Source organism: Acomys russatus, chromosome 3, assembly GCF_903995435.1.
Source record: "Acomys russatus chromosome 3, mAcoRus1.1, whole genome shotgun sequence".
NCBI classification, from domain to species: Eukaryota; Metazoa; Chordata; class Mammalia; order Rodentia; family Muridae; genus Acomys; species Acomys russatus.
The window spans coordinates 18,609,104-18,635,932 of record NC_067139.1 but is presented as its reverse complement, the minus strand read 5'-3'; the positions used below and the strand labels follow the sequence as shown (position 1 = coordinate 18,635,932).

Sequence of the window (26,829 nt, the reverse complement as noted above, 5' to 3'; positions counted from 1 at the left end):
ACTATCTCATAAAAATAAGATGGAGAACAATAGAGGAAAGACATTCTATGTCGTCTTTGGCCTCTACATGCTCACACATGGGCAGACATCTTTATGCACAGATACATAAAATCACACAAAATAAATGTGAACTAAGGAGCTTCAGAATTCACTAAGCTTGAGATCACAATTCTAGGGGTACGGCAGCAGAGACTGAACCCAGGGTACTATGCATACATCAGGCACTCTACCATCAGGCTTCAGTATCCCCTGCCCAGGCACAATCTCAGCTCAAACATGAGTTCCCAGTAAAGAAAACCTTATATATGTGGCTCTTCCTCTGGGGCAGTATTCTAGAACTGATTACTTTAAAAAAAAAAAAAAGTGCACCAAACAAACAAAAAAGGAATGTGAGGGCTACAGAGATAGTTCAATTGTTAAGAACACTGGAACTGGTTTGTGGTTCCAGAGGAACCAGGAGTGGGGGTGGTGTTTGAGTCCTAGAATCCACATGGCAGCTCACCATTCTGCCCTTGTAGGCACTGCACTCACTGAGAGTGTATGTGTGTGACACACACACACACACACACACACACACACACACACACACACACACACAAAACCAAGTAAAAATAAAAAGGAAAACAAAGTAAAAAAAAAGAAAGAAAGAAAGAAAACACATGTTGAGAACAAATGCCTGGCAGATGATCAAGCAATTCACCAAGCTGTGACTATGCTTCAGACTGTGACTCTCAGAGAGAGGTGAAGAAAGGGGCCAAGGAGGGGAGGGCTATGTCTGTGCATTAATGCTAACACCATAGTGATGCCTCCAAATTTCAAAAAACATCAGGCACCATGAAATCTGACTGCATGCACCAGAAATCACTAATCAGAGATGCCACACTTCAAAGTAAGGTCTTTCAACAATACCTAGCCAGAGATGAACCTTACTTGCCAGCTTTAAAGGAAAACAAAAGACAAACAAATAAACAAACAAACAGAAACTCCACAGGAGCCAAGTATGGCAGCATGTGCCTGTAGTCTCAGCATGAGTGGAGCTATAGCAAGAGAACAGGTAACCTGAGGCTGCTGAAGAGCAGCACTGTAACGTCTCACAGCAGCAAACCAAGCCAGCCAAACACCTTCCACACTGGACCCCAAATAGCTGCTTAGAGACAGCAGTTTCCTTCATGCCCACAAAACCAAAACGCACTGCAACAGGCAACACTGCACAGCCTTCTCTAGCTATTCAAGGAAATATTACAATTATTCTTGACATCGCTACATACTATAAATATTAATCAAAAATTTTAAATTGGATAATTAACTTCCTTTTTCCTCACCATAGTTTTCTATGAAATTCATGGCTCAATTTCAAATGAAGAAAAAATTTGGCAAAGTCAGTCATGTTGATATATAGAATTATACTTCGTAATGGTATTTTGCAGTGTAACAATAATCCTATTATTAGTTGTTAAGAAGAAATATGGACATACACACAAGGTGGCCTGGTTGTTTGACTTACCAGAATATTGTCTGGTTTGATATCTGCATGCAGGATGTTGCATCTTTTAAGGAGTTTCAATGCCAGGAACAACTGCTGACTATACGACCTCACAGCTTTAATATGAAGACCAACGTCCTTACCATATTTTTTCAATACCTCTCGCAAATTCATACTTAAAGAGAACAAAACCAGAAAACGGGGTTTAAAAAAAAAAACAAATACAAAGGGAAAATACTTTCAAGCATAAATCAAGTGCAAAATACAATTTATGTAACTGTCTGAGAATCATTATCCCCAATGCTTGAGAAATTATTTGGTACTAAGATAACAGCAATATATCTGTAATATAGCTCAATTTTCAAAGTAAACTAAGGAAGAGCTACATAATAACTCCCACATAACTTGAAAATAAAACTCAGAAGCCACGTTGCTGAAGGTAAACCGGTATCTTTCCCCACCACTCCTACTTCTGTGCCCCAGACTGCTGGCCTACAGGGCCCATGAGGTTAGTCCGTTAACCAACACAGAAGTCAGTTCTTGTTTTACACACTAGTGATTTTCAAGATAATACAGTTAACAGAAAGAGCCCACAGTTCCCTGAAATTTCCCTGAATTTACCCAGAATAAGGCTGGTAGATAAATCACATGAGCAGTTGACTGAGAGGGTCTTGATACTTTACCTGAGAGGCTCAAATACAAGACAGAGGTGCTGTTTATGGTAAAAGTGTCTGAAGAGGCGCAGGCAATGGAACTTGTCATCAGGATCAGCATCATTAAGCTTTTTCAAGAACTCCAGTTCTTTTAAACCAGTCTTTTGCCTGCAATAAGGGGAAAAGAAAAAAAGTTAGGACAGAAAGATTTAGAAATAACACCCGCCAGAAACAGCCTCATAAGTGATATGCCATACGCAGCACACGTAAAAAAGTACCTAAATGTGCCATTTTTTTAATTAAAACTTTACAAATCTCAAAATATCTTGATGTAATTATTATTTTGGTTCTTCTAAGAATATAATTATTGGATGTCTCGCTAAGTATAACTTTACTACTGAAAATCTGACTATATAAACTGTCATAAGCTACATCTTAAAAACAAGTGTCTACAGCACAGAAGGTTAGACTTTGCAGTCAAACATATTTTTCTAAACTTAGGACATCAAAGACTTGAAGAAAACTGTTACATTGAAAGCTGGCTCTACCACTTCACTCTGTAATACAGACTTAAATATATGTGTATGGGAATAGGGGCTGGAGAAAACGCTCAGTGGTTGGGAGTATTTGGCAGATCTTCTAAAAAAAAAAAAACCTAATTCAATTCCCAGCACCCACATGCCAGTCTGTAATGCCAGTTCCAAGGGATCTGACACCATCATATAGACGTAACATGCACGTAAAACACCAATGTACATTAAAAAAATATATGGGAATGGCAATTATTTATGTTTATGAAAGAAAAAAGCCAAGAGATGAAAGACAAAAATAATTTCTGCCAGTATCTTAAAATCCATTTTGATTTGCTGACTGCTATATGCTGAGTAACAATCCATATACTTTCTTATCCCCTTCCTAGGTTAAGGCTGTCATCACACAGGATGGCATCAGGTGTCACAGAAGGAGGTCTGAGGACATCTGAGTGCAGAGAAGGTAGTGAAATGAGCTTGACATCATACAACCTCCCATCTAACACGTGGCTGCAAATTAAAAACTCCACAGTCAAAAATCTTCTCTAAAATTTTTAAGTAACTGAGTTTCTTGTTTGGGTGTTTTGTTGTTGCTGTTTTTGCTCAGTTCGGAACTTACATGAGCTCGTTGTTTCTGATGATCTTTACAGCTACTTCCTGATTGGCTCTTGCATTATCCCTGGCACGTACAACATTGCTGAACACACCCTGTCCCGTGTAGCCATACACATTATAACGCTTATCTAGGACTTCCCCGATGTTCACACCTAAAGCCAAATTTAAAAATTAAAAGTGTGATTATAAAAATAAAATCAAGAAGTTGTTAAAACATTGAAGTCATTTAAAAACTGGATGAAATCGTCAGTTTCTAACACATAATAAAAAAATCTAGCCACTGCCTTGGTCATTTTTTCAGAATGTGCCTATTTCAGACAACTCTAAGAGCTCTCATGGTCCTATCAGCTGCTGACAACTTTATAAACATGCTCACTCAAGTGTCTTCAGCTGTAGTACTGCAAGACAAACGCTCAGTGATTAGCCCCCGAGTTCCTTTTTGTCACTTCTCTTGCCTTGTATTATAAAGATGGTCAAGTGGTAGACCATCTTCTCTACAGAGGGTTCATTCATGGATGAAATACCTACACATAAATTTAGGCTCACTTTAACTAATATGTAATGCTTCTGGGCTGCTAACTGGAATATAACAAAAATTCATATGCCATGACTGGCTGAGCCACACTTTTCTAGACAGTGATCAACAATGTGTGATTATATTGAGCAATGTGTTTATGAAATTGCACAATGAATTTTAAGTTGATGAGAAAGGAAAACTTACGGTAATAGCCTTCTGCATCTGTCCAATTATCTCTGAGGTTGGGATTTTCTTTGAAATCTTTCCCAATGCCAGCAGCCCGGAGACGAGCACTCTGAAATGAGGGAGGCAACTGAATGGTTACCAGTGGCTGCACACTTAAAATAGCTCCTTAATAACACATTCAAAAATGGCAAAACTAGCATTTATTAAATTAACAACTGATGGTTACTACTGCTTACATAAATTCAAGGTTGCCAATGTATAATTACCAAAACGTGTTACATCTTAGTAACAGGAAAAACATTTAGGGAAGATTTCCAAAAGGTTCTGGGTATGAAGAGGGTACTAAAAATGAAAATTAAGGTTCAAAATTAGATCTGGCTCCCTGGAGACAGACTGGAGAAACTCCTACCTACTGGAACTCCATAAACCAACCAGTGTCCAACATTACCTACCGATTTTCATCATTTCCTTCTCTGCCTCCCTGTCCATGGAGACATTTGAACCCTTACCACACAGGCATGAAATGTAGTAACATTCACTGGCTGTACTAGGTTGAGCCTGTGTGGAAAATTAAAAATAACATCTATCTAATATTTGTGAAGAACTCTATTCCATATTATTCTCCATGATACACAGAAGATCCTGCAATAACGCTATTGTTTGTTTATTAAACGCCCCCAGCCCACACTCCTAAGTCTTTGTGACAAAAGCTCTTTGGTTCCTAGGCCGGTACTACCGGGAGGCAGTGGACTCTTTTAAAGAGCTGATAGCTAGCAGAAATTCAAAGGAGATTATGAGACCCAAAATCTTCCTCTTTTCTCCCTCTTCTTGACCATTAGGTGAGCAATTTTACACCACTTACTCTAGCCATGATTTGCTGTCTATTCATGGACCCAAAGCAGCAAAGCCAGCTAATTATGGGCTAGCACCCAAATAAGTTAACTATCCAGGCATTTCAATAGGGTAAAAGATAGGGAACACAGAATCACATAGGCAAATGCTGGGTGCTGATGTTTCAATGGCACACTAATTATTTCATCTTCTCTTAATCCCTCTTCTTCTAGTGTACTTGCTGTGGTCCATGTGACACATTACAGATTACTTAGGCCAATCACAATGTCTGCAGGGTCTCACATACTGTTTATCCTACTTCATTTTCATTTTTCGTGTTAGATTTATCCTCTGTTTCTTCTAAGGCCTTGCACTTCTTATGACCTTTTATAAACCGAAAATGGCCACAGACGTTCAGGTGTATTTGTAGTAAAAAACGTTCAAGAAAAAGGCACTGATAAAACATTACAGCAAAACAAGAACAAAAATAAAAACAAAACAAAAAATCTAGTGACTAAAAACACTTACAGTCTCTAACTACCACACGTGCATACATGCACTACACATTTAGGCTTTTGGGTTGGTGTGCAACTTAGCTAAAGTTCTCCAATTTTTCTGTTATATGACTTTTAAAAACCAATAGTTTTGGCCTCAGGAAGGAACAAAACTAGAACACTTCAGTTTTGAGATCCTATTGACACAGCCTGTCTAGATGTTAGCACTTCTGATGTTACTGTGGACTTCATCTCTCCCTGTACCTGTTCCTATGCCCTAGTCATACAGAGTTTTTCCTATGTCACTAATTTAAAATTACTCACATCAAAATAAGCAGCAAACATGTCATCAGATTCTGTAAACATATCAGGTGCCAAAAGCTTCTTCTGAGATGAACCTTAAATGAAATATGCATTAATAATTGAGACATAAAAACAGAAAATAAAATCCAAGTCAACAGAAAATTCAGTAGTATTAATCAAATATCTCCTTATTCACTCGCTTTCAGCCAATAATTCAATTGAGAAATTATTAAATTTGATATAAAAATTTCCATTAGAAGTACACATCATATAGATGAACATCAACTTTTGTTCCAGCTAGTTTATAAATAAGCTAACAGCTGTATGATAATCTTGGAGTAGAATAAAAAGCTAGAGTTGGACGCAGTGGCATACACCTGTAATCCTAGCATTCTGGGAAGCAGAGGCAGGCAGATCTCTGTGAGTTCAAGGCCAGCCTGGTCTACAAAGCAAGTCCTTGAGAGCCAAGACTACACAGAAAAACCTTGTCTTGAAAAACCAAAAAAGAAAAGCAAAAAAAAGAAGAAGAAGAAAAGAAAAACTGTCCTTAAAATCTTCTTTAAATATCTCAAAGGGCTAATTTCCCCCTTTGGACAGACACAGATTAGTATCAACCTGTTTACAATTTGCCCCTAAGATATCTAACACTCGTAAAGAAAACTGAACAAGAAATAAATACAATAGTTTTCTACAAGTGAACACGCGCTCAATTCACAGTAAGGGAAATACAAATTAAAGCCACCATTAAGTACAAGTACTTATCAAGAACAGTGGCTAAAATTCTAAAAGAAGACAATACTATATTAGTAAGACTCTGAATAAATAAGTACCCAGGTGTGGTTTATGGGATGGCAAGATTACATAACCAAGTGGAGAATTTGATAACATATAGCAGGAGCACACACAAATAATCTATTCCTGGTCTAGACATCCCACTCCACCCAAGACAGGGTTTCTCTGTATAGCCCTGGCTGCTCTGGACTCAATTATTTAAGACCAGGCTGGCCTCAAACTCAAGAGATCAATCTGCCTCTGCTTCCTTGAGGGCTGCAATTACAGGCCTACGCCACCACTCCCAGCTGGCATCCATTTCTTACATTAATACTTGAGAAATGAAAACAGAAGCTAAAACCTCCATCAACAGAACGTCAGTACTATTAATCAAACTTTTCTTACTTGCACATTGACTTTGTAGGCAACTATTCAAAAACTCTGTGGCTCAGTACTGAAAATGTCTTGATGTGCACTTTTATTAAATTAGTATCAGATGGGTGGTCACAAGTGGACATAATCCACATACACACTTTCAGATGATTGAATAAAATATTGACATCCTTCACAAGAAATGAGAACCAGTAGAGCCCTTGCCTTGCCAGAACCTGTATGAAAAGTAGCATACACTTGTGATCCCAGCACCAGGAGACAAAGACGGGCTCCCTGGACAGCCAGCCTGGCCTACTCAAGTTCCAAACCAGTGAGTGACCATGTCTCAAGAAAGGTGGCTAGGGCCTGAGAACATTTGAGGTTGTTCCTTGGCCTGCATGTGCAGCTCTACTATACAGACACGTACGTACACAAAGTAAGTGAAAAAGCACCTTAACACACAGCACTACTTGAGCATAATACTCCTGCACGCTTTCTCTCAAAAGCTAATCATCATCAGGCTATACGGCTAAAACCGCAGAGAAAGCTTCGCTAACATACTCTAACTCACCATTATTCTGCTCGACTGTCATTAGATTATGCTTGGCTTTTACTGAGGCCTCGAACGTGTCAACATTCTCTCGCTCATACTCTTTTACATCAGCAGCCACCCGCTCTAAGATGTCGTCTGGCGAAGGTGATCGTGATCTCGTGCTGCTCTGGGGGCTGCTTGGCTCAGAAGGCACGGATATGTTGCTGTCTTCAGCAAGATATTTGTATTTCTGTAGTAACAACAGATACAGCAGCTTCATAAAATCAGATATTATCTAAATATATTACTTGCAAAAAAAAAAAAAAATCGCTGCAATAGGACACTGAGAGCCACGCAAATATAAAACACAAAGGCATCCACACCTGGCTTGCATCAGATGCACAGTCTTTACAAAACTCTCAGTTTCACAAACCCTGAAAGTATCTGCTTGGTGCACACTCATTAGGTGCTGAGACCTGACCAGACCACAGCTGCTTATCCTTGTTCGCTATCCTCTGCTGTGACTGCTCATCTACCTCATTTTAGAAATATTAATGTATTAATTACAGGATCTGTTTTAGATCCCTAAGATGTCTCATGTTACTGTCTTAACATTTAAAAATGCCTATGTTTTGAGCCCTGTCTGGCACAAGGGATCATGAACCTGGCTGAGAGCAAACAAAACAGGTTCAACCAAGTTTTCAGGAGTATCTTATCAGCTTAGTACAGACTCTAACAGAGTGCCATTAAAAACCTTCCAGGTCTGCCCTGCAGTTGATTCTTTCCTCGGTTTCCTGCCTTAGATTTTGCTAAGTGTGGGTAGGTGAGCTGCCATGGCTGTTGTTAACTTTGCCCTTGGAGAATGCACTTTATAAGGATCGTTGTCCACAATGGCTCAGTGGCTGTACCAGGCTTTTGATTCAGAACAGCCAAGGAGATGTGGTTTGTCCTTCAAAGCAGCACATCTTATTACTTCATGACTGTTGAGATGTGTAAAACACCTTTCTCTCTCAACTTTCAGTTAAATCCCAACTGTGGGCTGGCAATACAGCTCAGTGGGTAAAGGCAACTGCCACCAAGCTGGCAAGCCAAGTTCAACCTCCAGAATCCACCCACACATGGGGGGAGAAACAATTCCTCCCATATCATCCTCATCTCCATACCTCCACATGCACATACATGTGCATGCATGAGTAGAAAAAAAATTAAAGCAAAATTATAATTATAAAACTTGCCATTATCTTTGTAGATACTGAAGTGCTTTTTGTATAGTAACAATTTAATTCATTTTGCTAACTGAACTTCTAATTTATCCCATACTGTAAGAATTTTCATGTCTGTTAAAAATAAGAATACCTCAAAGTCTCATGTTTTACACAAGAAATTCAGATTACCATTCTATGTAAAATAGAAACAAGCAACAGTCAGTTTTAATAACTAAAGAAACGGGCACCTTTTTAAGTCTCACGAATGTGTGCACACTCTTCTAGTGACCTGGGGGTACTGTCACTACTCCCTTCTTTGCTCAGCTTAGAAGCCTTTCTTGCCCTGAGGACTCAGCACCAGAAAGAACATCACACACCTGCACGATCGCCTGCCTCTGTATCCGTCTCTGCTCTATTAGAGCCTCTTCATCTTCTTCCTCTACATCGAAATCTTCAAGGCTGGGGAAAAAAAGTCAAACATTTCTAGAGATTCTCAAACTGTTAACTTGCACATTTTAAAATTAAACTTCAAGCCTCAGTCTAAACCATCACTCTTTATCCAAGGCTCTGCACTAAGGGAAGCCTAGCAAACTTTACCCCCACTTTGTTCATGGCACTGAACAAAAACAAGAAAGATCTCTACATGCAAAAAGGCTACCACGACTCTCTTGGCCTTAGAAGAGTTCTTTCACTGCTCCGACCGGAGTTTTCTCATCTCTAAAGCAAAGCTGTTATTTTTTTCTGGATACTTCTGCTCTATTTCCTATTAAAAAAAAAAAATGCAAGCAGTCTGTGATGCCACCTGCAAAGCCAGCAGAAACCAGTGTAAGAAAAAAACAAAAAAGGATACAGGTAAACACCTGACTCTCAGAAGACCAATGTGGCTTAATGTCCAAGAGTGCCCAGACTGTCCACCCACACATCTTTATGACCTACTGAGTGCACTGAGTAGTTCTGACATGAACACACAAACTGTGACTGCATCAGGCTCTACATACAACCTTTCTCTTTCCCAGCTTCCTCGGTCATAGAACCAATCGGGGTTCCTTAACCCATGCATTACTGATTGAGGGTGGATTGCTTTGTGAGGGGAACTAGCTTGTGTGCTGCAGGATCTAGTATCCCTGGCCTTCCGTCACCAGGTGATGACAACATGTCTTCAGACATGAACAACATGTCTCCGGGGAGGCGAGAAGTGCTACTGAGAAATACTCAACTAAATTAGCTTTGCTTCTGAGATAGCGCATTTAGACGCTTGCATTTTAAAATGTTTTCTAATACTTTAGTCATTGAAGCGTTTATCGTAACAAATACAGGCTACCAACTAGTCCAACTGAAAAGCATTCAACATCTGACACAAACTGAAAAGTCTAAGCTTTGTACAGAAACGTCTTCCCTTACCTAAATTGGTCTGCCTTTTCTGATAAGCAAAACGAAAACAGTAAAATAATGGCCCAATAGTCAACTCAATCTAGACAAAGCGGAACCCTTAAATTCAGAAAATCATTACTTATGCCATTAGCCTAACTAATAAGCACAAAAGGCCACCTTAAATTCAGCATGACATTAAGCATTCATTTATGACATTTAGACAGAAACTGAAGATCTATAGCACATCAATTTTCCTACATGAGAAACATGAAATGGTGACAATTCCGTTCTTACTTATCATCAGATGAAGACTCTTGCTCAACTTTCATTCCTTCCGAGAGACTTCCTTTAAATTTATCTTCCTTTACTTTGCTTCTGCTCCTTCTCCTATGACCACCCCGTGATCGAGACCTTCTTCTCAAACGTGACCTGCTCCTTCGACCCCTATCTCTATGTGAAAGGAAAAGAGGGACATATAAATACTTTTTAAAGTACTGATTGGAATTGAGCAAAGAACATACATGTGTGGGCAAGAACGAAGGGAACTCTGAACTCTGTGCTCAGTTTTTCTGTGAATCTAAATGATTTCTGTACTGGCTGGTTTTGTGTGTCAATTTGACACAAGCTAGAATTATCAGAAGAAGGAGCTCCAGATATAAGACTTTTTCTTCAATTAGTGATCAGTTGGAGAGGGCCCAGCCCAAAATGGGTGGCGCCATCCCTGGGCTGGTGGTCCTGGGTTCTTTAAGAAAGCAGGCCGGACAAGCCATGGGAAGCAAGCCAGTAAGTAGCACCCCAACCCCCACGGCCTCTGCATCAGCTCCTGCCTCTAGATTTCTGCCCTGACTTCCTCCAATGATGAACAATGTATTTGGAAGTGTAAGCCTTTCCTTTCCAACTTGCTTTTTGGTCATGGTTTTGTGTCATAATAATAGAAATCTTGTAAGACATCTTCAAGACCTACTCTATTAAAGAGAGGTACCCAGGCATGGCGGCACACTGCAGAATCCCAGTACTCAAGAGGAGGCTATGAGGACTGGTGGGAATAGTTGAGGATACCCAGAGGTATTAAAAGTTTGTTTGTGAAGCTTTTGTTTGTAAGGGCCCGTGTGTGTGTGTGTGTGTGTGTGTGTGTGTGTAAAAATAACTGGTGCCTGCAGAGCCTGCAAAGGAGATTCAATGCCCTGGAACTAGAATTACGGACAACAGTAAGCCACCACATGGTGCTGGGAGCCAAACCTAGGCCCTCATCTACAGCAGCAAGTGCTTTTGAAGAATCTCTCTGGCCTCTCATTTAAAAATCTAAACAACTAAAACACAGTTCATAGTACTTATCAAATTATTATTATTTTTCTCATGGAGTTAAGCTCAAGAGAAACAAACACTTCTGCTTGTTTCTTTGTTATTCTAGAGGTTGTGAGTGCTCGTCAAGCGCTCAACAACTGAGCCTCACTACCAGCACTCTGTATGCTCACAGCAACCACAGCTGTGACTCATGGGCTACTGAGCCATACTGTGTGCATGCATGTGTTTTCTTGTGTGTAGATGTTCATGTGGAGGTGAGCACACATATCCAACTGTAGGAATGCAGAGACCAGAGCAGGATGTTTCTCTACTGCCCTCCACCTTACTGCTTTGAGATATGGTCTTAGAATGACCTGGAAACTAACTTTTTTTAGCTAGAGCGGCCAGCTCTCAGGATCCACCTGTCTGTCCCCTAAATGCCAGAGTCAAAGGTATAGGTAGCCATGCTCAGCTTTGTATCTGAGTGCTGGGGGTGTGAACACAGGTTTTTATGCTGGTAGAGCAAGTGTTCGTATCCACTGAGCCATCTCACCAGCTAGACATTTATTTTATTAATATAGTAGAAATGCGATTTCCTTTGTGTCTAAACCATGTTTATTTTCTAAGCTGCTTATGTCAGTTGTGCTTATTGTAAACTGTATTCCTAATAATATAAACTTCAAAAGCAAGAGTGTAAACAAGTTTTCTGTGAAATTTAAGTTGAAACCACAAGGACAGAACAATAGACAGTTGCTAAGAACTAGAGTCAAAAGATTCACTTATCAAAGAGGCCAGATCTTCTCCTTCTAGACTGTGCTGTGATGACTAGACTGTTCTAGTTGTCCCTGGATGTACTGTCACAACTCATAACTTTACATGCACCAGAATGTGTTACTTTATGAAGCCTTAAATTTTTATTATTTATGTGTGTGTGTGTGTGTGTGTGTGTGTGTGTGTGTGTGTTTATGTAGTAGGCACATGAATAGAGGTCAGAAAACAATTCTCAAGCTTGGTTCTCAGTTGACACCCTGTAAGATCTGGGGATTAAAGGCACTTAGTCAGGCTCTGTACAAGCAGAATTATTTCAAACCATCCTAGCTGTTTTAGTAAAACCAATTTAAAGAAACACTACTGTTTTACTAGGTAAGGGAAAGACAAACATGGGTATATCTAATGTGACCTAAGACTTTCTTTTTAAATTTTAAAACATTAATTAATCTATTTATTTATAGTGAAAAGGGGAAGAAAGGGAGAGTTGTGATCCACCATGTGGGTCACATGGCTCTATATCCTCTGCAAAAGTAGCCAGGGCTCTTAAGCATGGAACCATCTCTCCAGCCTGCCTTGACCATTCTTGCAGAGGACCTAGGCTCAGTTTCCAGCGCCCACATAAGGACGCTCCCAAATGCCTGTAACTCCAATTCCAAGAGAGCCAAAGCCTTTTAGCCATCTAGGAAAGATGGCACTACAAAGAGAAAATAGATCCGTAACAGAGAAGACAAGAAAGCTGCCAAGAGGAGGCAGGAGAAACACCACCTTCTCCAGTCTGGTCAGCAAACTGGATTACACAAACTGGCAGCACAAAAGTTCAGTAAAGGCAGAAACCTCACACTGAGCAAAAGCGCTCTATCTACACATCTTCCATTTCTAAGAAGATAGTTTTAAGAAGTAAACATCAGAAACATATAAAGTGGTTCTAATGTAAGCCACCTTTGGTGTACTGTCTTCTTAAACCATATTTATAAGATGTTAAAAGGTTGATAAAAGGATGTTCATTTATGCATAAATTCAGACTAATGTGTGCATGGATTTTAAGTCTCTTCTATTAATCTTTAAGTAATACATACTTTATATAAAATGTTTTCTAACAATCTGAGTTGAAATGTTTATTTTTAGTCAGAAAATCCTAACCAGAAATCAAGTTACTTATACAATTTTGTATATAAAAAGCAAGCAAACAAACAAAAACCCTGTTAGTTTAAGAAGATTCTATTATCAATATTTAAATTATTTTTAATATGTCTATCTATGTGCATGAATGCCATATGTATGCAGGTGTCAAGAAAGCCAGAAGAGGACACTTGATCTCTTTAAGCTGGTGTAACAATGTGGTTGTGATCCTATGACATGAATGCTGGGACCCAAATTTGGGTCTTTCAGAAGGCTGAGCCTTAACCTCTTAACTGAGTTCTTAAAGACCAATGGTTTGCATAAATTTGAAAGGAAACTACACTGAAGAAAACTGTGTGCAGTACCACATGCGGGCAGAAGGAAGCTATGGCATCACAACTTCAGAGAAAAACGGTCTGCAGGAAAGCCTGGTAATGCGGCTCACTCAAGTTTCAAAAAGAGGCAAAGATTAACGAGTCAAGAATACATTTGTCCTTCTTCTTTACCTTCTCCGGGGAGATCTGCTTCTTCTTCTTGGAGACCTGCTGCGTCTCAATGGGGAACGGGATCTCCTTCTAATGGGAGACCTACTTCTTCTTCGGGTTGGAGACCACCTATTGATGGGGCTGGCATCTTTTGATCGCTCACATCTACTGAGGATATCATCTCGAGGTCGTGTTCTTAAGGGAAACAAATGCAAGTTCAGAGAAAAACAGACCAAACTAAAAAAAAAATCTGTTTTATAGGTAGAAGTCCTAAGATTTACAAACTTACTGAGAGCAACCCTGCCTAATTTGCTTTGAGTCACCATTTAAAGTGGGATGACCTCACTGGCATTATGGTGTTATAGAAGGCATATAATAAAAGTTTATGTCCCATGACCTCAAAACATAAGACTTTAGAGACTGTATGTTAAAAAGAAACTCTAATTTTATATGTTTTGGATAAAAGTTGCCTAAATGGGTAATAATATTCTTTTCGTCATTTTGAAGTGCCTACATATTGGCATTTCTAGGGTAAAGAATCTTGTTTGTTTGCTTATTGTATGTGTATTTATGTGTGCATGTGTGTGCCTTAGCACATGTGTAAAGGCCAGAGTTAACTTGTACTTTCTAAGATACAGCTGTACATATAAGGAGTCTGGGTAAATCCACTTTTGTGATTATTCTATGAAGAACCTTCACATATAATCAACAGACATCTCTCTGTACAACAGTGAAACATAAACCTAATGTTCATCAGCACACTTTAGCTCATTGCTATTATAAACTATTTTAATGATGAGACTATATACACTGACATCACAGCATTTTTTCAAAAAATGCATACCATCTGTACTTTGAGATAAATTGCAAGACTCCACTTATGTACATGTGAAGTGGGCTAGGAGAATATAAACTTATTGGGAGAAGTTGTAGAGGGCTGGGGAATCCAAGAACTTACAGGCTTCTGCATTATTTGGCCTCTTCTTCAGTCTGTACCTTTTCTACATATTTTTAAAAGGTGTTTTGAATAAATACTTAAGTTTGGTCTTTAATAAAACTGTCAAACTGGAATACCCAGCGTGACTAAGAAACACTTTAGATAAAAACAATCAGTAAAACTAACAGCCTCAGCACAGAACGCTAGAGAAAAAAGGGAGCACTTTACTATAATGCTACTCAGATGTGAAGACTAAAGAATCTCTTACGATGGCACCTTGAAAACACTCTTGAAAGGTCTCAGGAATGTGATGATACAGACTTCAAGATCAACTTATAGTTACACCAAACATTAAGAGGAATGAACAGCCTGGAATTCATACAATCTTTACAAGGCAACATTATCTTAGTAAGTAAAACTTGGCAGATTAATTAAAAAATGTACAAGTCTATATACACAATAAACCAGTTTCTAAAACGCCACTCCTATTTTCCCTGAAGTTAGTTCTATGGTTCTATGATCCTAGCAAATTTTTTTTTTTGATGGTCTACTATATAAAAATGAGGGCCAGCATGGTGGGACCCACCTATGTTCCCAAAGTTAGAAGGCTAAAGTGGAGCATTAAGGTTGAGGTCAGTCACAGCTACAATTAGACCATGTCTCAAACTCCTCTCCACCAAATAGAGAAAAAAGTGGCTTATGAAGGACTCTTTCTCACTGAATTAAAATAATCCCATACAGATTTAGTAAACTGCTTAGATTTTAATGGCTGACTAAGCAAATTAGAGGCTAAATAAAGTCAGGAATTTGAAACAGTCATCAAGTTATTTATAAAGCGTACATAAATTACTATCAAAAACTTTTTTTTTTTTTTTTTTGGTTTTTCAAGACAGGGTTTCTCTGTGTAGCCTTGGCCATCCTGGACTCACTTTGTAGACCAGGCTGGCCTCGAACTCACTGTGATCCGCCTGCCTCTGCCTCCCAGGTGCTGGGATTAAAGGCGTGCACGACCACGCCCGCACTACTATCAAAAACTTAAGTGTTAATACAATTAATGTACTAAATTATATTAAAGTTAGGAAACCCATCACTATCTCATTTAAATTATCTTTACAGTCTCTTTTTTCCTTTAAAATAGAAAGCACTAGTAAAAAGCGTGACTGTTTCAGGAACAGGTTACCTTGGAGAAGAAAGTCGTCTCCTCTCTGGTTCTCTCCGCTTCCTTTCTAAGGACCGGCTCTTGGCCCTTCTGCCTGGAGACAGTGTTCGAGAAGGTGATTTGCTCTGTTTAGATCTTCTGTCATTGAGGAGTGGAGACCTACTTCTTCTTGACTTGTCTCGCTGTTTTGGAGATAAACTTCTTCTTTTAGGACTACGGCCAGGTCTTCTACTGGGTGACCTATTTTCCTTCCCAGAAGAAGCATCTTTTGAAGGAGATTTAATTGGTTTCTTTTCTTTGTCAATTTCAGACCGTTTTGACCTCCGATCTTTGGACCTTGACCTTCTGTCTTTGGATTTATCTCTTAAGTCAACTGGGGACCTGGATTTTTTAGACCGATCTCGACTTCTTTCATTTACAATTGGCGATTTTTTCCTATCCTTTATTTTACCTTTCTCTTCAATCTTAATCTTCTCGTCAGTAGGAGATCTGGCCTTCCCGATTTTCTCTTGGGACCGCCGTCTAAGGGTAGGGGACTTTGATTTTCTTGCTTGGTCTTGAGACTTGCTTCTTTTGGATGGACTTCTGGATTTTCTTCTCTCCTTGGACTTGCTCCTATTTGCTTTCTCTCTCACCATTTCGACAGCTCCTTTGCTTTTCCTTTTGTCCGATCTATGTCTAGTCCGTTCTTTGGATCTGCTCTTACTTCGTTTTTTTGCACTATTTTTGTTGTCCATAATTTCAAGTTTTCCCCGTGTACTGGAAGACCTGGTACTGGACCTATTGCCATTCCTTGCTTTTTCGTGAATCTCTCCTTCTTCTTCGGAGCCAGACTCATAGCCTTGCAAAATGAGCCCCATTCCAGACTGGACCTTTCCCTCCATTAACTCATTATCAAGCTCAGCTTTAATCAAGGCTCTCTGTTTTTCCAAGTCTTCTAGCAAAGCTAAATCATCAAGTTTAGTTCTTTTTGCAGGGGACAGGCCTTCTTTGTCAGAAGCATCGATAACTTCTTTTCTTTTGTGTTTCTTATGCTTATGCTTATGTTTGTGTTTTTTATCCCTATCTTCTTCTGAGGAATGTTTATGTTTCTTATGTTTACTTCTGTGTTTATGCTTCTTTTTTTTGTGCCGACTATGTTTATTTTGAGATTGGTCTTCTGACACCTCTCCATTTTCTTCATTTACACTCTTTTCAGAATTATCCGCATCATCCATCCTATAAATGTATGAAACACATTTTACAATCACAATCAGTTATAACAATAGTAATGATCAAATGAATCTCAGTGTGACATGTTGGTCACTAAAAGTTGTAAGTTCGGGTATTTTATTTCAAAGAAAACATATGAAGAGAGCTGAGGTGGTGGAGACACAACAGCCTGTCTTATCAGCCGAACTAAAAGTATTAGATGAAATATAGAGTGTGGCTTTTAAAAAATCATTTAACTGAAAAAAAAAAAACCAAACTAGTAACAATAAATCCAGTTAATTTTAGTTATAAAGACACTCCAGTAATTTGATTTTAAACGAGCATTTCTCACAGATCTTTAAACAAAAGTGCCACTCTCTCTTTTCATAAAACACAGACACTGACATACTAAGAAGTTGATCTTTTCCACTTAATATTCAGAAAACTTGGTGTGTCAACAACAAATCTAGCAGTTTACTTACTGTGAACACATTTCACCTAATCACCCCTTCTTGAAAAAAATCTCAAAATCCAAAATAAGCAGTCAGTGTACCCTGGAAGCTTCTGAAGAGGACAGTGACAATATAAACAAATTCCTATTGGCTAAGACTTCAGAGAACTAGCGGGGAATGAGGACAATTGGTTTGTAGCTACCTAGCTACAACAAGCACAGGGAAGGGCATTCTAGAGACCAACAGTAGTCTAATACCAGAAACTCTGCAAGATTTGATCCAGTATTTGTTCAGCAAATTATTTAATCTCTCTGAACTTCAAGTAGAAACTGTTATCCCAAATTATGTTCATATTCACAGGTGCTATGTGAAAAAGAATCAACTAAGAGAAGTTCTGGTTTTAAATGCTTGAGTCTTAATGAGCTAATGAATAAAGGACTCTCACTTATCAAGGTGAAGTGTTCAGTAATTCCAGATTAAATACAGGCTCAACAGCACTGCAGATTTACATAGACAGGGTTGTGTCCCAACGGAGTCACTGTAAATGCAAACTATCCTAAGTAAAATAACCCATTTAGACTGCTAAGACAACACAGAGAAACCCTGTCTCAAAAACCAAAAAACCAAAAAACAAAACAAATAACACATTTAATAGGCCAATCCTACCAAACATCACAGCTCTGACAACCATTAAGAATTAATTTCTCCCTTTGAAGGCACCTTCACCACTACTACAAGATGGGACCAAAGGCAAACTAAATATAGTCTTGGGTTCAGGCCACCACACTAATCTGGAGGAAGATACAGTTCATCTGTCCTCCAATTACATATTCCTAGTATTTTTGAGTAAGTTTCTTTTTTTTTTTATTGCTTGCAAAGGAAAATAATCATAAATCTATTTATCAGATTCTGAATATTTTTTAAATGACCTACTAGTATATGCAGGTATTCAGCAAGGTGACTGGAAAATAAGAATATGCAAGGACATATTTGCCTCCCTCAAGGAAAAGTAAAGTACAATGGGAAGGAACACCACAGGGAACAACCACAAAACACTGGAGAAGCACCAGTGACAAAGATATAAACAAGCGGGTGTTGGAACAAAGATCACCTACACCCATTTTTGAGGATAGTTAAGGACGGTTTGTAGAAACAGGGGAGAGTATATGTGTGTGTGTGTGTGTGTGTGTGTGTGTGTGTGTGTGCGCGCGCACGTTCATGTGTGTCCAACTTATTTGCAAGTGGACACATTGAAGAAAAGATGTAACTGAGAAGAAATGTGGGCTAATAACTAAAAGCAACCATAACAGTAGCCAAGAGAGTGAGCAGAGAACTTGGAAAGAAACAGCACTTAAAACAGACATAAAAGTCTTTCATGCAGAGAAAACCATGCTCAGTCACTGTGGTCAGGGCATCAACCCTGGCCTAAAACAGGTTAAGATCTTAAGTGAAATGGCAAAATACATGTGATTCCAAGAGTGACTGAGACAGAACTAAAGGTCCACTGGGAACCCAAAGGAATGACGAGGTTAGAGTGGTGGCTGGTTTATTTAAGAAAACACTGCCGTATCTGGGGATTGTGGCTGGAGTTGGGGGACAATCTTGTCCTCTAGTCAGGTCTCAGTTTTCAGTAACTTAGTAGGGGAGAAGGATACAGAATATTTCTGAGTGAAAAGTTTTCAGTTAACAACAATGAAGGAGTAAAAAACACACAGCCACTACATGGCATCAAACAAAGGGAAGCCTGAAATTTACCAACTTCAATTTCTGGTACGATGAAGTACTGAAGAAATGTGCAGAGGAACTGCCCTACAACAAGTCAAGGTTTCATGTGGGACAATTTCTTGCTAGTGAATATAAGATGATACAGGACAAATATACTGTGGTTTCCTAGGTCACGATTTTTTTTTTTTTTTAAATCAAAGACTTGAAAGAGAAAGAACAGTATCTTTGAACACTAACAAACAAAGCAATTGTTTTATGTTATAGCGCAGGGAGGGTGCACATGGACTCAAACAAACGACCCAGTGGTAGGCATTTCAACTTTGCTCCTGACACAGGATACACAGGTAACTCCTTTCCCTTTCAGCAATCGCTCATCCAGAAGATAGGGGGGTTGTTTTGTTTTTTTGGTTTTTTTCCCCTTGACTCTATAATGATTGGGGGGGAAGTTCAAGAAATATTATACTAATCTTTTTAAAGATGAAAACATTCGTTTTAAATGGTTATAAAATAATTGTTCACAGTACCGAATTTTAGTTACAAAAGTAACTATAAGTCATATTACATGAAACCACCCTTAAAATGAAAGTAAGCAGTCCCCAAGCTAGATACCTGGAGTTAAAACTTGATTGCACTACTGCACTACTTGTGAGAATATGGCAAAGTGTTGTGCTGTATGCTGTCCCCTGCCGCCCCCCCTCCAACAGTGGGGTTTCTCTGTGTAGCCCTGGCTGTCCTAGAATCTGCTTTGTAGACCAGGCTGCCCTCAAACTTAAGAGATCTGCGTGCCTCTACCTTTTGAGTGCTACATTTCGGGTTTGGCAAGGTTAAGGGGTCTCCTACCTCAGATATCTCTTCTGTAAGATGGTGAAAACAACTTAGAACATGTTAGATACTTATTTGTAACAGTGTTTAGCATGAACTAACTGCCCTCCAAGATAGATAGATAGATAGATAGATAGATAGATAGATAGAAAGAAAGAAAGAAAACAAATATACTTGTTCAAACACAGGCTGTGGAGATGCAGGGTGGTTACTACATATTGTAAGGAATAACATCAAAGGGTGATGATTCCAGAATCAACCTACCTGACTCAAAACACTGCCCCAATATACACAGCTATTTTAACCTTGGGCAATGCTCCTCTAATGCATTTTCTCCAGCTATAAAAACTGGATAGTCAGTAACACAGGCAAATCCTCAAACTCAAGAGATCAGCCTGCCTCTGCCTCTGGAATACTGAAATTTAAGGCATGCACAACCATTGCTCGGCTACGGTAGTCAATAAATTTATTTGGGAAGCATTCAACATATTCCTTAGAGATTAACAAGCTTGACAATTTTTTAAAGGACAATTATCTTTTAAAAATGTTAATACTAAGTCAAGCCAATGCAAACAAAGTAACTAAATGACTTCTTTTAAAATATAATCGATGGAGACATGTTAGAATAGATCCCAAAGACCAATTAGGCTTAAACCTAGCTTCTGCTCTTACCTTTTTCAAGTCATGTTTCAGGAATTAAATTTCAATGTATTAGAAATGTCAGATGAAAAGAACATCTTTGGCTGGGCATGGCGGGCATGCTTGCAAATACAACCCTTGGGAGGGCAGCCTAAGGACACAGCCAGCTCAGGGGAGGCGGGTGCATCTCTGTGATAGGCTGGGTTTACTCCTAGTATCAGGCCCTGCTCAATGACTTCAGGCAGATAATGTAGCTCAGGGGTAAAGTACTTGCTTATTATCATGTGCAAATGGGTTCTGAGTTTGATCCTTAATCCCTCCTCAGCCCCTACAATCATCTTTCTGGGACATTAGCAAAAAATATTTTAAAATTTAAGGGCAACTGAAAAAGGAGCCACAGTACAACAGTCAGAAGCCAGCCTTTAAAACCATACTGTATCACAGTGTGACCTTGAACACGACTTAATTTCTCTGTGTTAGTTTCATCATCCATAAAATACCCACAATAACATTATCTACCTCCACAGTATTGTTACAAGAATTAATGAGCTGCTATTTGAATGATTTGCATAGTACCTGATTCCTAGTGACTGCAAATAGATTTTTCTTTTATGTTGAACTAAAGAAGCTGACAAATATACAGGCCATTCAACAAAAGCCTTCCAAGCCTTTGAGTAATTTTAAAACGATGTAATATGTGTATTCTTTCTTAATTTTCTATTTTGAATAGTTTCTCTGTAACACAAGCTATTCAGTATAACTACAACCCATTTAGACCCTGCGCACTATGGACAGCAACACACAGAATGCCAGTTTTCATACCAAATTGTCACTTTCTTCATTAATTACTTCCAAATTAGCGAAAATAAGATGCAGAGGGAAAAAAATCCATTTACTCAACTTCTGCGGGGGGTGGGGGGGCAGGGTGGGGGGGGAGGGCAAAATTTAAAAATACAGTTAGTGTTATTTACAGTTGCCAGAGCCTAAACAAATGCATGTTTATAAGGATAGCATTATTTAAGTTTGCAACTATAACATGGCTGAATCATTCTCAAAATAAATATGAATGAACTCTTCCCTAGAGTAAATGGAGTGGCAGTGGTGGCCCACATCCCAGCGCTGGGGAGGCAGAGGCAGGTGGATCTCGGTGAGTTCGAGACCAGCCTGGTCTACAAAGCCAGTCTAGGATAGCCAAGGCTACACAGAGAAACCCCGACTGGGGCGGGGGCAGGTTTGGGGGCAAGCAAACAAAAACCCTATCTGTTATCTGCTAAGCCAACTTGTCACAACAACAACGCAACGTTCAAACATATTTAATAAAAAAAAAAAGTGTGTCAAGCTGAGTAAAGCAAATGACAGGGGAACACAGGATTAGACCTGAAACAAAAAAGTCAAGCTATGTGGTGGCACTTGTCCTCTGTGCTGGAGACGGTATCAAACGCTTTCCTAAAGAGGCTGGAACCATAGACAACAGAAGTAAAAGGGGGTGCTGTTGCCACACCGTCTTCAGTCCCATTCCCTCTCCGTGTGTGTGTGAGTGTGTGAGTGTGTGAGTGTGTGTGTGTGGTTTTGGTTTTTGAGATAGGGTTTCTCTATGTAGCCTTAGCTGTCCTGGACTTACTTTGTAGACCAGGCTGGCCTCGAACTCAAAGATCCACCTGCCTCTGCCTCCTGAGGGCTAGGATTAAAAGGCATGCACCACCACAGCCGGCTGGCCAGCCTCTTTTAAATTAAGCTTTCCTAGCATAAACATGAGAAACAAAACACTGCTCTTATCTAAGCAACAGCGTCTTTACCTATTCAAGGATGTCTCTCTTGGCATCAAAGACTTTTGTATTTGCGTAATTAAAAGCAGACTAGTATGGTTTAGAAATACCAACAATTCCTAATACTTCTCCCATCTTCCTTCCTAGAAGTCTGTCTAGGAACTAGGGCAGAAATTACCAGGCCTCAAAAGCCAGGCAATCTACCTTACATTGTCTCAAGTTTCAAAGTTGGAAATAGGCTGCAAATGGAGACAGAGAAATACCGGGTTGTGGTTGGGAGTTTAGAGTAAAGGGCGAAGGACTTTGCTTAGCACAATTTCCGGGACAGTCAAAAAGTGTGACCCTAGCACCTCAGCCTCTGCTTTTACCATCAGGGGGACGGCGGGGATAACTGGATGCGTTAGGAGGCTGGAGCTTGGCCCGCCTGCCGCCACTGCCCTTCGGGTTCCCCACACGGAGGTCGGCGGGGGCTGAGACCAGAAATCTCCACGGTCCCCGGGGGAGGAGCAGGAAGGCGCGACCTCGGCAGCAGCAGTCGCCGCCGCCACGCTCAGTGGACCTGTAGAGGCCGCTCCTGTCCCCCCCCCGCCCGCCTCCCGGGGCAACGACGCGCAGCAGGCCGCGCTGCCCGCACCCCAACAGCCGCGGCCCCACAGGCGGCCGAGCCGGGGACGCTCCCACGCCTCCCGTCGCACCACCCACGGCGCGCCGCCGAGAGGCAAAGTTTGGCTGTCGCCGTTAGGCCTGAACTTTCCCGCCCGTCGCGCAGGTCGCTGCCGTCCCCTGCGCGGCGGCCCGCCGGCCCAGCTCTGACCAGCGGCCCGGTGCACTCACTCCGGCTGCTCCCGCAGCGACGGGGGCTCCGCGGCGGCCATCTTGAACTTCCCGACTTCTCCGCGGCGCCGGCGACGGCTCAGCGAACCGTGGACGCCCGTGGAAGCGGAGGAAGAAGGGAAAAGCAGTCGCGCATGTGCAGAGCACGTAAAGAAAAGCGGCACTCAGGAGTCCGCGCTAAGAATCCGGGTAGACAAACCCGACGTCCGGGGGCGGGACGCGGAGTGTCGTGATGTAATTTCCGGAGCTTGGGGCGGGGCGGGGGGGCGGAACACGCAGAGATCAAGGCCTTACTCCACCTGGAAGCTGTTTACCTGTAGGAACTTGCTGGAGAGAGGATCAAAAGGGTGGGATGCTGGGATAGAGAGTGCGGTTTTTGGAAGCTCATTCTCTATGGAGCCCAGAGGTTGGTGAAAATTCCTCTGTGTCTCTTATTGCTGCTGACTGATTAGCAGAGGGCACATAGACCTGCCTAATTAAACAGCCAGAGTATCTCCCAGGTCCCCTTCTGACCTTCTGTTCTTTGTAGTTTGCTTTATATAGGAATTGACTTTGGGGGAGGGATAAGGAGGAGATAAATGGACGTTGTCTGATACTGAACTGACACCAATTTCAGACTTACGCAAACCATCCTTAAAAGAACAGAAGAATAGTAACGCGAATAATTTTTTAAAAAATAAATTAAAATTTTAAAAAGCAGAATAAAGCAATCTAAGGAGGTGATGCTGGCAAAATTTTCGTTGAAGATTTTATTTTTTCACCAAATTCATTTCCATGCTGTTACCAATTTGGGAGCGAAATAGAGACGTGTAAATATATCCCAAACTGTTGCTGTTACTGTTAGTAAAAAGTGAAACATTAGCTTAATCATTCAGGAAACATTTACAAAGTAGCAGACAGGCCGAACAGTACCTTGTGTTTTTTCCGCCCCTGGAGCCCTGGTGTGTTGGAACGTCCAGATTCGTAGAACCCGTTTCCGCGGACCGGAGTGGAAGTGAGCGCTCCGCGAATCCAACTTCCCGGAAGTCTTTGGCTGGCTAGAAAGACGCATGCGTGCTTACGTCATGGGAAAGGCGTGGGCGTTGTTCAAAGCGGGCCGCGGTGGCTCCTTCCATAGTACCGCCCCGGGCGGCTTCAGTACCGCCCTGCGGGTCTGCTCTGCGCGTCTCCGCCTCCCGGCCTCCCCGCCTCCCCGCCTTAGCCCGGACCTCTCCTTTGCGCGCCACGCCAGCGGAGCGGCTTGCAGAGATTGCGTCAGGGCTCTGCGCTTCCCTGAAGTGCCCCAAGTTCCTTCAAGTAGAGGTCCGCCCTGTTTGGTGACTCTGGAGACGGCAGCGCTTGGTACGCCTCCAGCTAACTGCAAAAAGTTGAGATTCTGGAGGCGTCATCTTTTCCTGCCACCTATCTGTGCTTGCTTCAAGTATTTATTATTCCAAACGAGATGCACATTCCTGAAATAATTGGAATATATCTTTGAATAATGTATATTCCCGTGGAAAGCTATTAATGTCGTACCTTCTAAAAGACGCGGTTGTCGTCGACCTCAGGTGACGTGTTAATAGACTCATTGTAACAGACTACAAACACATTATAAGCATCGTAAAATCCTTTGACTCAATGTTTCCAAGTGTCTTTGAAGAAAGTAGAAAGCCGTTTGGACAGCAGTTGATTTTAGACTTGGAATTTGGCGCTTTGGGAAGACGCCAAACGTATTAATACGCTTGAGGCGTAATGCCTGCCTTAATATAGCTTTTTGTTGGTTTGAAGCCCTTCTGATGCATTTGTGAAAATTGGGCAAACACAAAGTAAAGAAAAGAAAACCACCCTCCATTATTCACACTGAACAAACAATTCATGTTGGTTTATTTTTTAGCCTTTTCCTGTATGAAATACTACATTTTCTCAGTCCCGTGTACGAAATATCATAGTTTGCCTTTTCATGTAACAGTTCTCAGTTTTTACTTCATTCTGGTTTGGTAAACATCTTCTAACTAGACTTGTTCTTGTTTCTTGGTCTAGATTGTATCAGCTTTGCACCATTTTTAACTATGAAGAGGGACACCTAGAACAATGTTTAGAACAAAGTAAGGGCTGGCTGGTGAAGGAACTCAGTGGGAAAATAGTTCTGCCAAGAGACTTAGGGAGCTAGGTTCAATATCCAGCCCCTCCCCCGTGAGTTGTTCTCTGACCCCTATTCATGCATACACAAAATAAGATGTAATAGCAATGTTCTTAAATGAACATAGATAGGATTTATCTCAGCAAAGGACTTCATTTGCTGTACAACTAAGAACAGCTCATTTTTTTTCCTAGTTCTACCAACCAATAATATGAGGGGTAATAATTCTTATTGAATAAACATGATATATGAAATAATGAGCAAAATGCCTATATGAATAAGTGGTAGTTACTAATGTAGAAAGTATTTCTTGTGATTTATTTTGGTAACATGATTTATTCTATATTCTGTGTATATGTTCCAAGTAACTCAACCAAAGAACACATGGGCACTCTTAAAGATGAACAGAAAGTGTGGATTGCCTGCTGGTGACTGCACAGGGAACTTGCCTAACACATGCAGCCCCAAGCTTTACCATTTTTTTGTTCTTTAGGCATAAAAACCACATCCTGGTTGACACACTTCAGTTGACAAGAACAGTTAGTGAGGAGAACTGCCCAACCCAAAAAGCAAGGTGAGTACAGTTAGGGACTTTCCTGGATCCTAGAACTGCGGATTAGGTGTTTGATGGACTAGGTCCTTGTTTACATTTTGGCTGGTGTTGGGACCTATGTGGTAGGTTCTAAGGTCAGAATGGTGCCGCCAACATGGCATCAGTTGTGCTAAGTAATAAGTTTTCTCCCTGATGAAATAGACCAATTCAAACCGAATTAAGAGTATAAAAGGAAAAAAATTATAAAAGCAGATGGGCATGGTGGTGCACGCCTTTAATCCCAGCACTTGGAAGGCAGAGGCAGGTGGATCTCTGTGAGTTCAAGGCCAGCTTGGTCTACAAAGAGAGTTCCAGCTATGGCAATTACACAGAGAAACCCTAGGGGGAGGGAGGGGGGCATAAAATGTCTGGGTTATATAGGGAAGGAACTAGAAAGTTTAAGGTAGAAGGTAGGGTATGCCAGCCATACCCTGAAACAGGGACCAAAAGATACTGGGAGAACCTGGAGGCTAGGTCCACTTTGATGTGTTAAATATGCACTGTAGTCACGTTTTGGGGTCTGAAACCCAATACTAAGGTCTGGGGCCTTACACTATTGCCACACTAGATGTAAGGTGTTTGATGGCTTTTCTTGTTTTGTTGAAGCAAGTAGTGGAATTAGAAATTCATTTTTTTACATTAAGAAAAAATTAATTTTAATCTTTTTACCCATGATTATCCATGTTTGAGAATATCTTTTCTAAGGTTTATGCATATTTGTATTATGTTTCCCAAATATAAATTTGGCTTAGTAATTTTCTGAGGACAGTGAAGGTGAAATTATGACAAAAGCCAGGACATGATGGCACATGCCTTTAATCCCAGCACTAAGGAGGCAGAGGCAGGCAGAGACCTGTGAATTTGAGGCCAGCCTAGTCTACATAGTGAATTCCAAAGCTATATAGAGACCCTATCTCAAAAAAAAACAAAAAACAAAAATAAGGTTCAGGATGTTAGCTGTGCGGGGTTGTTAAAGGTATGAGAATAAAGCCAGAAATAAGCTGGTAGAAATTGAATTTCATTACAAATCTACTGCATGGAGTAACTTGGGGGTCACAAGGTGACATGATT

At 40.6% G+C, this 26,829-nt stretch overlaps 1 protein-coding gene across 4 annotated transcripts in view; it reads right to left on the bottom strand.

Annotated features, from left to right (window-relative positions):
* Positions 1-23,248, bottom strand: part of Prpf4b (pre-mRNA processing factor 4B) — a 28,982-nt gene extending 5,734 nt beyond the window's left edge. For 3 of the 4 annotated variants that reach the window (XR_007833266.1, XR_007833267.1, XM_051169966.1), the window contains exons 1-11: positions 23,048-23,247; positions 15,640-16,836; positions 13,544-13,717; positions 10,158-10,313; positions 8,870-8,951; positions 7,327-7,537; positions 5,634-5,707; positions 4,003-4,093; positions 3,286-3,433; positions 2,167-2,304; positions 1,505-1,658 (exon numbers count right to left, since the gene is read on the bottom strand). Coding sequence is in view for 1 of the 4 variants with exons in the window: in XM_051169966.1 (XP_051025923.1) it covers positions 1,505-1,658; positions 2,167-2,304; positions 3,286-3,433; positions 4,003-4,093; positions 5,634-5,707; positions 7,327-7,537; positions 8,870-8,951; positions 10,158-10,313; positions 13,544-13,717; positions 15,640-16,836; positions 23,048-23,088 (2,466 nt within the window). In the remaining 3 variants the exon portion in view is untranslated. Of the gene's footprint in view, positions 1-1,504; positions 1,659-2,166; positions 2,305-3,285; positions 3,434-4,002; positions 4,094-5,633; positions 5,708-7,326; positions 7,538-8,869; positions 8,952-10,157; positions 10,314-13,543; positions 13,718-15,639; positions 16,837-23,047 lie in introns of all 4 variants that reach the window. The other variant, XR_007833268.1, reaches the window with a different exon arrangement.
* Positions 23,249-26,829: the final 3,581 nt, after the last annotated feature.